The following is a 10,429-nucleotide window of genomic DNA, read 5'->3' as shown; positions in this document are numbered from 1 at the left end:
CTGCAAATACGAATCTAATTGTTTGAATAAACGTCTATCGTTACTAGAAACAACGTAAGTCGAGAAAACCTAAGTCAGGGTATGACTGTACGGCACCCCTCGGATAAATACAAGATTTGAACATCGAATTTCAGCAGCATAATAATGCTGCGATACCGTCAAGCTGGGGTCCCCCTGAGCAATCTCCATTATCTGAATCTGCGAACGCGTATCGACGAAGGGTCACTATCGTAACATCATTCGTTATAGCCAAACGTAAAAAAAGGCAGGATATAATGTACAGTAGAGCTGCATATTAAGAAATGTTAATATATATGTGTAAATAATGTTACATACGATAAAGTACTTTGTACCTGTGTGGTCGAAGAAAGGAGCTTTACTCTTATTAATAAAAGAATAATTCTGTAGTATCTATTAATGTGATTACTAATTACAAATGTACTTATTGCTTATTGTTATCTAAAATTGTATTCTTTTGGAACCGATATGGTTGAAAATATCATTTCTACATAATTGTTATTTGGAATAAAAGTTCTTCATAACTATTCCAAGGATCGAAACCGATATTATAACTGTTTTCAATCAAGTTCATATAAATGGAATTCAACCGTATCCATACAGGGTGTTCGGCCACCCGTGGGAAAAATTTTAATGGGGGATTATAAAGGCCAAAATAAGTCGAAAATCGAGAATACCAATTTGTCGATGGAGGCTTCGTTAAAAAGTTATTAACAATTAAATTCAAAAATTTCAAATCGTTCTGGAAAAATTATTTTCGGGCGCAGGGGTCAATTACAATCATTTTTCGTAAACACACATACCACCGAAATCCTATCCATTTTCGAGAAAAAAATTCCTTACCAAAAATCTAATTAGATGATTTTTCGGCGAAAAAAAAATTTTTCAAATCATTCTGAAAAAATTATTTTCGGTTTCGGGGGTCAATTGCAATCATTTTTGGTGAATAGACATACCCCCGAAATCTTGCGCATTTTCGAGAAAAAAATTCAGTACTGGCGAAACTTTAAACGTTAATAACTTTTTAACGAAGCCTCCATCAACAAATTGGTATTCTTGATTTTCGTTTTATTTTGGCCTCTAGAATCCCCCATTAAAATTTTTCCCAGGTGTGGCCGAATACCCTGTATAAAAAATTCGAGGTTTCTTAAGATATAGTCGTTATTGTGTATTTGGATTCAAATTGTAGGGGAAGTTATTAGTAGGCACGCCACAATGTTATATAACACGTTTATAGACGATAACTTTAAAATGTATTCGAAAGATATAATACGTCAGTGTCGTTCGCGTGGATGCAGATAAGATAGCCGTTTAAAATTGCAGTCGCAATATGCAACTACACGACACATTTTAATAGCGTCTTGCAATTCACTTTGGTACGTGTCACTTTTTCGTGTGTGTTTGAAATATCACTTGAAGTCGTAATAGAAAAATTATTAATATAATCTCAAGGAACGATCGACACTTTGACAGCCGTAAACGTAACTTTACTGTTTCAGTTGTGAGGATATCGTTTATTAAACTTAATGAGTTTGTTCAAGATGAATCGAGTATCTCAAACTCAATCAGCTGAGTTTGTTCGTATCTCTGTATTCATAGTTTCTTATAGTAATATTCTTATCATTCTAGAGTAATACATAATATTTTTGTAATCTTTATGTTCATGAATCGAGGCGCTGGCGTTACGAAATACGGCCATGGGAGGCACGTGGGTCAATGCGACTTACGTGGCTCAAATACGCACAGTGTCGGGGTCACGATGAGATCGACAAAGGTTCCGAATGTTGAAGATAGAAAAGGTCGAATGACGGTGGTGGGGACATGGACCAACTAGAAATATCAAGGGCGGGGAGGGACGAATGGTGGGGTGAGGGTCGAGGTAGCAATCAACTCTAGAGCAATGTCGTACCTTGACCAATCTCAACGCGACTTGTTTTAAGCTATGCCAGCGGCGACCTTAGAAGTAACTCGCAATCGTGCCGAAACCAAAATGGCAAAGGGAAAGGAGGACATACTGAACCTGACCTTTTCCTTTTCATTAACCAATCGTACTTATTCATGGACCCACGTGTCGATAATTATGGCAAATGCATGTACAATTTATATGTATACATTCATACCTTAACTTACGCCATTTAGCACTTGTGTCAAAATAATAAAATTATGTATACGTGACAATAGCAGGTGACGACTGGCTGATGAAATTACTTACGTGCACGTGATAATGATCAAAATGTTAGCTGTTAATATAGTGTGGTATTTGAACAAAAATTTGGAACGAAGACACTGATTATTTTGTTAAAAACGGATGAATGATCACTTTCTTATCATACAATATTATAGTATTTCTATATTCAGAGATATTACTATTGTTTACTTATTTATTGAATGTTCACATATTTATTAAACAAATAACAATTGTACACATTGGTTGCCATCTGGTGTGATACCATAAGCCTTATAGCTAACAGTAACGTCAATTGCTAAATGACATAGAACTACGTTACCGATCGCGAATGTGTTAATCTTATTATTTTGTGAGTTGCAGTACACGTTTGTACTAAACTTCTTCTACGTGTTTTCTTTACACTAGGAGTAAAAGTATTTTTCAGACAATGAAAATTTCACAAAGAATAATGTCATGAAATATAGAAGACAAATATTAAGAAACACTATGAGTTCTCTTCGATCTACTACCCTGTATAAGCACCGCAAAAAATAATAACAATCACGATACAATGATCTTTTAAATTAATCTTTAATCTAATCTAATCTTTTGAATTAATTTCTTGTTTAATATTGGTAAACAGTCTTTTGTTTATTTAATATTGCACGTAGAAAGGTGAAGGAAAGAGTAAAGGAGATTAAAGTAAGTAAAACCGACATAGCCGTGTTAAATAGAAAGTAGAAAGTATTTCTAAGGTCAATGACTTAGTCCCACGTGTAACAATGTATGCCACCAACTGCACCATACAGTCTATTACATTTCAAGGTCGCATGTATACGAACACGGTTTTGTTTAGCTTTCTCTTTCCAATATTACATAATCCTAAAATTACATGCAAGAGATGAAAACCTTCAAATCGAATCTTTTAAAATTAATAATGATCAATTTAGTTATATACTAGCTAGATCAGTGGTTCTTAATTTTTCTTTTCTATGGCCCCTTTTGACACGGATGAAATTCATGGACCACTTTTAGTTACATTAATGTTTTTGAAACCAATGTTTCGTTGAATAAGAGGTTATATTGGACAAAAAAGGATTAAGGTGATCTACAATACTTTAGACGTCCGCAGATTTCGTCTTCTAAATCAGCCCTGAAATAAATGTTTTTATTATATGACGTAGAATGGCTGTGGTTCACTACAGGTGTATGTGGAAATGAAAAATGCAGTTCAGTGACTCTGCAACTTGAAGTAGCTGTATTAGACTCTATCTAAAAAGTAACAATTCGACAAATTAACATTTATCGATGAAAACTGTGTAACGATAAACTGCTGAAATAAAAATGTATTTGTTAAGGAGAAAAAAACGTTACGAAAAGCTCGAAGTCTAATCCTTAAACTTCGTGAAATGAAATTGTGTGGTAGTCTTAAGCATGGCAATATCAGCCTGAATGAACGGTAAACAACCGAATAGTTTTCTACAAAAAGGGTATATGTTGCATTTCATGAATTTTAGAGGATAGTGGAAAAATGAGTAACTGTTCATTGCAGTTTTTTTTCATTTCAAAACGTAAATAATAATCCACTCGGGAGAAAGAGATTTATTAACTACAAATCGTATCATACTGGCTGACAATTTCACGATAAAGTGAAATTGGAACATTTGTAATTTGCACCTTTTTCAGAGAATTAAATAAATAACTAAAAATAGAAAAATATTCTTCCAACTATATCAAAGGCTGCGAGAAGTCTGTATTATTTAATGCGACAACTGAACGATTTTAGAAATGAAAATGGATAAAACACCATCGTTAATTAATCCTTGGAACATTTTATCCACAGTAACTACATTTGATGTAGGTAAGTAACACAAACTTCAAAGCTCCATAGGAATACGGTTAGCATTAAGATACGTATATTATTTTTGTTTTGATAATTTGATTGTATCGTTAATATTGTTATTAGGCAGTAATACAAGATCTACATTATGCGTGGACAATAACACTAATCAGAATAATGGGCAAGTTGTGACTGTAGTTGCACCATCAACTAGTCTTTTAATTGGATCGCTTATACAACAGCTTTGCACACTTTTCGAAGGTGATAAAGTATCCAGGAACAAATTATATTTTGGTAATTTGCATATGTTACTAAAAAGGATTAAATTCGATCTATTTCTCTTGATTTTAAAGGCTATTATCTTTAGAAAATTATAAAACAAAGTATATTCATTTTTAAGTGAAATGTTTTATTTAGTAATTGTAACATTTCTTTTTAGCAATCTGTGACAGACTTCACGAATTGAAATTAATCGATAGTTCCTACAATTTAATGGAATTTGATACATTAAGGGGACAATATCAACATGCATTATACCACTTGATTGCAGTTGCACGTACAGCAACTGGTTGTGAAAGTGCACTGCAGATTTCTAAGTATAAAGTTTAAAATAAATTAGCTTTACCAATGTTGTGTGCAAATAGACAATGATCTTTATACATTTACTTCGAACAGTCCATTGACGACTGGTTGGTCCAGGTACTATAGAGAATTTGAAGAAATAAGTTTTATTGCTTCTGGAGGATTCGGTAATGTTTTTAAAGCCTTGCACCGTCTCGATGGTATTGAATACGCAGTGAAAAAAATAATAGTACGTTCTGGCCGAGTTAAAAGTATTATGCAGCATCTTGAAGAGGTTAAAACTCTTGCTAAATTAAATCATACCAACATAGTTTCATATAAAGGCGCATGGATCGAACCGACATTACCACCAGCCTTTCTACAAAGTTTACCATCTACAAGTCATTCTCCAAGCAAACTAAATACTGCAGACAAAAGAAAAAGCATATACAAGTCATATGCAAATAAAAGCTTTAATTCGGAGAGTCAATCAAATTGTAATAATAGTTGGGACAGTCAAACTAGAGAGCGGTCAGTATATAAAGAAAACTATGAACAGGATAAACTATTAAAGCAACATAGTAAAAAGATAGATTACAAATCCGGTAGGTACATTCAGGCCAAAGATGAAAACAGATTTAATGAACTTAATACCTCAGTTAATACTATAGGACATCGAATAATCGAAAATGTTACCGAAGAAAGCACGGAGAAAACTAATTCGAATAGTATATCTTTCAGAAACGATAGCAATCGTCAAGATAATGAAACAGAAAATAGTACAAATTCTACCGACGGTAGCGATTCGTGCGACGAATCTAATAGCAATAACAAACTTTGCTCATACGTACCCCAAGTGGTTTGTGTGAATTCTTTATCTAAACCTTACAATTGAGAACTTTTAGATAGAATTTAATCTTGATTAAAAAAAATTTTAATTTTAAGAATGAACAGTATGCAACGTTGTACATTCAAATGACTCTTTGCGAGAAAACACTTCAACAATGGCTTGATGAAAGGATTGAACTTACTTCACAGGCAATGATCATTGCTGTTTTAACACAAGTTCTTTGTGGTTTGGACTACATACACTCCTGTGGAATTGTACATCATGATATAAAGGTAGCAAAAGAACAATGGATTTGTATTGAATGAAATACTCGAGCAATATCTCTTAATTTTAGCTACGTAATTTTGGATACGTATTAATTAATTTTATTTTATTTCAGCCAAGTAACATATTTATTTCAACATCAAATCGACTTCAAATACAACTAGGCGACTTTGGATTGGCTTGTCCATTGCAAAGTGAAAATCATCACTCCATACTTGGTACACATATGTACGCTGCACCGGAACAACTCCAAGGAAAATGCGATCCTAAGGTACTGTTTTTTTTTTTCAAGAGTGAAATATATATTGAATGAATGTTTACTATTCCAGAGCGATATATACAGTCTAGGAATAGTACTTCTAGAATTGTTAGTACATACAGAAACTCATATGGAGCGGATCGAAATAATTCAAAGCTTGAAAAGAGGTCAAATACCGACAGCATTAACCGCTACTTATCCTAAATGGGTATACCATTAAAATAAAATTTGATAATTCTGGTAAAAGAAAAAGTATTTAAAGATAAAACTAATTTTTTTACAGGCGCATATAGTAAGTCAATTAGTGCAAACAGATCCTAAAAAACGGCCATCGACCAGTCAACTGTTGCAAAACTTAAACGAGGATAAAGATGTAACTATAGCTCAATTAAGAAGCGACATTACAGAGAAAGACAACAAAATACAAAAGTTGGAAGAGAGGATCTCGATGCTAGAAACACAAATTACTAAATATAATATACCATTAAACGATACATAAGTTTTTATGTTAATTAAATCGAAACGAGTTTCTAGAACAAAAATGTATAGTATAATTTTTCTAATATAAATTATAAAACTAGTACAAATTTGACGGTATATATATATTTAGTTTGTAAATTCATCGAAAAATTAAACGATGTAATAATTAATTACACATTTCTATTCAATTTTTGTTAGATAATTAAGTTATGCATTTGTTAAAAAATTGCACTTAGTGCGTTTAGCACTATGAGTATTCGACTCAGTTTCTGCATGCAGTATTAAAAATTACTATTGTATCCTATTTGTTATATTGTCATGTTACCAGATTTTAATATTTAAAATACAATAAATTTCAGACTTTTATAAGTATTCCCTGCAATTCTTTTAAATTTCGTGTTTTGTGTTGAAATATTGTATTTATAAAATATATTACAAGGTTTTCAACTGTCCTTAAATATTATTTAATATAATAGAAATACATTGAAATATTACAAATTTGTTTATTAATATATATAAAAATAATTATTTTCTATATTATGCAAAACTTTTGTACGACACGACGCTTCTTAAATATTTGTTCAATAATTCTAAACACTAATGCATGTTGATTTAATTTATTTCTTCATTGTTCCTCGTCTTTTATTATAGTATCTAGTAATTGTTTAAGTTGCATTCCTGCAATTATTCTAGTGAATGGTTTCTGAGGTTTAACGCATTGTTCTGTTAAATATTGTACATTTGGATAATTTTTTAAAATATCTGCAGGTACATCATGTAGAAGACCACCAGGAAATACACTGTTATTTATATTAAACGCTAATAATATCTGTAAAATGTAAAACTTTTTCACTTAAGGCAATGTTAAGGTAAAAATATTTTCTTTGATATTTACATTGTTATTTATACTTTGTTAGTAATTATCCTGTGCTTTTTAAATAACTGACCTTACATATTGCATAATAATTGTGATCGCTGATTTTGTGATTACATATTTCAATGGGAGAATATACTAAACATTCTGTGCAATTCAAGTTTTCACTATTTTCTTGTAATTGGTCCCAAGTTGTTGATTCTTCTAAAAATATATTTACCAAACTCCTGAATAATATTCGTTTAAAACTTAACATTGCTCTGCATATATATTATGTTTGATTAAGTATGTTAGATTTGCAATGCTATTACCTTTGGATACAAAATTCTTATCAACAATAATCATATTTTCTAAATCCACAAACTTTGCATTATTATTTGAATCGATTGCTATGTTATCGGCTGATATATCGGTTAAATAAAACCCAAAGTCATTGTTTCTATAAGTGAACATGTGAGCAGCATTTAAAATACTTGAAGCTACTTTAGCTCTGAGTAACCATGGTTTGTTATAGTACGATGTCAATGGTAATCCGACGTATTCTTCGATTACAATACGTCCACATGCACCCAAATATTTTGGTACTGGCCAATTTTTGTCCACAGATAATATCTATGAAGAAATCCTTAATATTTTAAATTTTATTATAGATGTTTTTACAATTTATGGACACTTCATATCTATTTTCTTTTACCGTTCCTATTCAATGTCTGTGTTCATAGCATTGTCCAAATGTGTTCTGTTCAAATTTTAAATATTTGAAAAATATAATTATCAATGAATTTGTATTTGAAAAGTGAAAAAGAGAGAAAATTTCTGCTTTTTCCTATCAATGTTACTGTGGTTTGCAATAGAATGCAAGGTCATCCAAAAGAGCTTATTTATGGCTTTTATCTATTAAATATCATAAATTAATTTAAATACCTGAAGTATGAGAGGCTCAGGATTAAGAATAGTAGACGTCCAAATATTAATATCGAGTATTTTGGAATCAACGTGCTTATTGTTAAGATATATATGATGTAAAAGATTGTTTAAGCGTTGTGTATTCGGACAAACTCTTAAGCGACTCAAGTTATCCTTTGTAAAATCTAACGTGACTTCTTGTACAACAAGTTCGTAAAAATTAATATTCGTTTCATTCTGTAATTTCTTTAGGTCCCTTGTACAAATATGAGCAAAGTTCTTATTTTCGCAAAGCATTCGATCGAATTCATTCAATTCGGTCGAATGTGCCAACTTCTTTAATAAAACCTTATTTCCATTAAGAAATCCGAAAAATACGTTCTTCACCCCGAAGAAGTAAGAAAATGCTGAATAGAAATCGTACGGCGTGATATCTACTTTACGAATATCGTTACAGGCAGAAGTGCCAAAGCATGCTGGACATTTATGTAATTCGATCAAATGATCTACGTCTGGTCGGAACGTAATAATCCTGGACCATTTTAAACCGATAAAAACCGTTACGAAGAATAATAACTCCCATTTTTTAAATTTTAGAATGTTATATAAATACGATAAAATCATAAATTTGCACTTTTTATAATTCCGTACGTCACTAGAAACGTTAAATTAGTTTTCTTTATTGCGTTTATTTGTTAAGTTAGTACGTTGATAACAAAATAAACAAAAGAAATCCACTAAAAATAGAGATGGGCGTGCAAAATCACTAACTGTAGGATTCATTTCCTAGTGAATACTTAGAGACGGCCTACTATCATAGACACGCTGCTCAGAACGGTACAATAAAAACTGACTTCGCGAACGTTACCAATGTCTATTGTAAGACTATCAGTTGACCTCTGTCCCATATTTGGCATAATTGAGTGCATCAACGACGACTCTAGTAACGACGAACTTCTTTAGCGTTTAACGGAAACATGAATTCGCGCAACTTCGAGAAATCGAGAAAGAAGGCCACCGTAAGCCGGAAATGTCAGAAAGGCACCGGAGGTGCTCTCTCACACTATGTCAGATCACGCGTACGTGAGCTCGTGGAGTTTCGGAAACCCGACAAAGGCAAAATGATGCATGCTCTTTTTCTCGATTCTCTGAAGCTGCCCAAAGTAAGTTAGGACCGTCTCGTGGGAGTCGAGAGAGAAAGGCCCACACTTCCCTTCTCGCTCTTGAACAACTAATATCCGACCTCTCGTCAACAGGTCCCCATTGGCCTCTGCTGACCGCTGTTGACCACTCCTGGAATTTCTGACAACGTATAACGATTGCGACTGGCTACTGCCAGCCTCTCCCAGCCTCTGCTGGCCTCTGCTGGCCTCTGCTAACCACCGCTTATATTTCTGACAACGCATAACGATTACTACTGACTTCTGTCAGCCTCCGCTGGCCTCTGTTGACCGCTGCTGGTTTCTACATGCCTCTACTGGTGGCTAACTTGAATTAGCAGGTAATGCCATAAAACTCTTTTACACACTTATGCCCCTTTTTACCTGAAGTATACGATTAAAAAGTACGAGGTACAAGATACGGCTACATGTAATTTTGAATTTTCCTACAGACCTCCACTGGCCTCTGCTGACCGCTGCTGACCACTCCTGTTACTTCTGACAACGTATAACGATTACGACTGGCTACTGTTAGCCTCTCCCAGCCTCTGCTGGTCTCTGCTGACCACAGCTTATATTTCTGACAACGTATAACGATTACTACTGACTTCTGCCTGCCTCCGCTGGACTCTGCTGACCGCTACTGACCACACCTGATGCTTCCGACAACGTATAACGATTACTACTTGTTACTGCTTGCCCCTGCTGGACTCTACTTGCCTCTGCATGCCTCTGCTGGCCTCCGTTGGCCTCTGCTGACCGCTGCTGACCACTGCTGACCACCGCTTATATTTCTGGCAACGTACAACGATTACTACTGGCTACTACCACCCTCTGCTGACTTCTGCCAGCATCTCCCGACCTAAGCTGGCCTCTGGCAACATCTCCCGACGTCAGCTGACCATCGCTGACCACTGCTGACCGTTGCTGACAACTTGTCACATGATATAATATAATATAATATGTTTATATGTATTAAAGTTTTGTGTAATGTAAATCTATGACAATAAATGATATAATTTCAAAGTATTCAATGTGTTCTCATCATTT

The 10,429-nt window shown here is 33.8% G+C and overlaps 2 protein-coding genes across 7 annotated transcripts; one reads left to right on the top strand and one right to left on the bottom strand.

Moving 5' to 3' along the window:
- Nucleotides 1–3,022: 3,022 nt before the first annotated feature.
- LOC143350675 (eukaryotic translation initiation factor 2-alpha kinase 1) lies at nt 3,023–6,811 on the top strand. 6 transcript variants are annotated; one of them, XM_076782715.1, is made up of 10 exons: nt 3,023–3,288; nt 3,370–4,046; nt 4,152–4,319; nt 4,465–4,621; nt 4,701–5,117; nt 5,196–5,445; nt 5,532–5,708; nt 5,816–5,971; nt 6,030–6,167; nt 6,243–6,811. In XM_076782715.1, exons 2-10 carry the CDS (start codon nt 3,974–3,976, stop codon nt 6,456–6,458), a joined length of 1,752 nt encoding a protein of 583 aa, XP_076638830.1. In that variant the 5' UTR covers nt 3,023–3,288; nt 3,370–3,973; the 3' UTR covers nt 6,459–6,811. The 6 variants fall into 6 exon arrangements, with proteins under 6 accessions (XP_076638830.1, XP_076638824.1, XP_076638819.1 ...); XM_076782709.1 differs by having other exon boundaries at nt 3,024–3,288; nt 3,370–3,644; nt 3,872–4,046; nt 4,701–5,445; XM_076782704.1 differs by having other exon boundaries at nt 3,024–3,288; nt 3,370–3,756; nt 3,872–4,046; nt 4,701–5,445.
- Nucleotides 6,812–6,922: 111 nt separating this feature from the next.
- On the bottom strand, nt 6,923–9,080 carry LOC143350694 (divergent protein kinase domain 2A). Its single transcript, XM_076782725.1, has 4 exons — nt 8,238–9,080; nt 7,625–7,925; nt 7,387–7,517; nt 6,923–7,268 (listed from the first exon to the last, which is right to left on the bottom strand). Exons 1-4 carry the CDS (start codon nt 8,841–8,843, stop codon nt 7,065–7,067), a joined length of 1,242 nt encoding a protein of 413 aa, XP_076638840.1. The 5' UTR covers nt 8,844–9,080; the 3' UTR covers nt 6,923–7,064.
- Between the last annotated feature and the right edge of the window lie 1,349 nt (nt 9,081–10,429).

This window comes from Colletes latitarsis, chromosome 2 (genome assembly GCF_051014445.1).
Source record: "Colletes latitarsis isolate SP2378_abdomen chromosome 2, iyColLati1, whole genome shotgun sequence".
In the NCBI taxonomy this organism is placed as follows: Eukaryota; Metazoa; Arthropoda; class Insecta; order Hymenoptera; family Colletidae; genus Colletes; species Colletes latitarsis.
The sequence above is the reverse complement of the archived record's forward strand: the minus strand, read 5'-3'. Positions and strand labels throughout refer to the sequence as shown.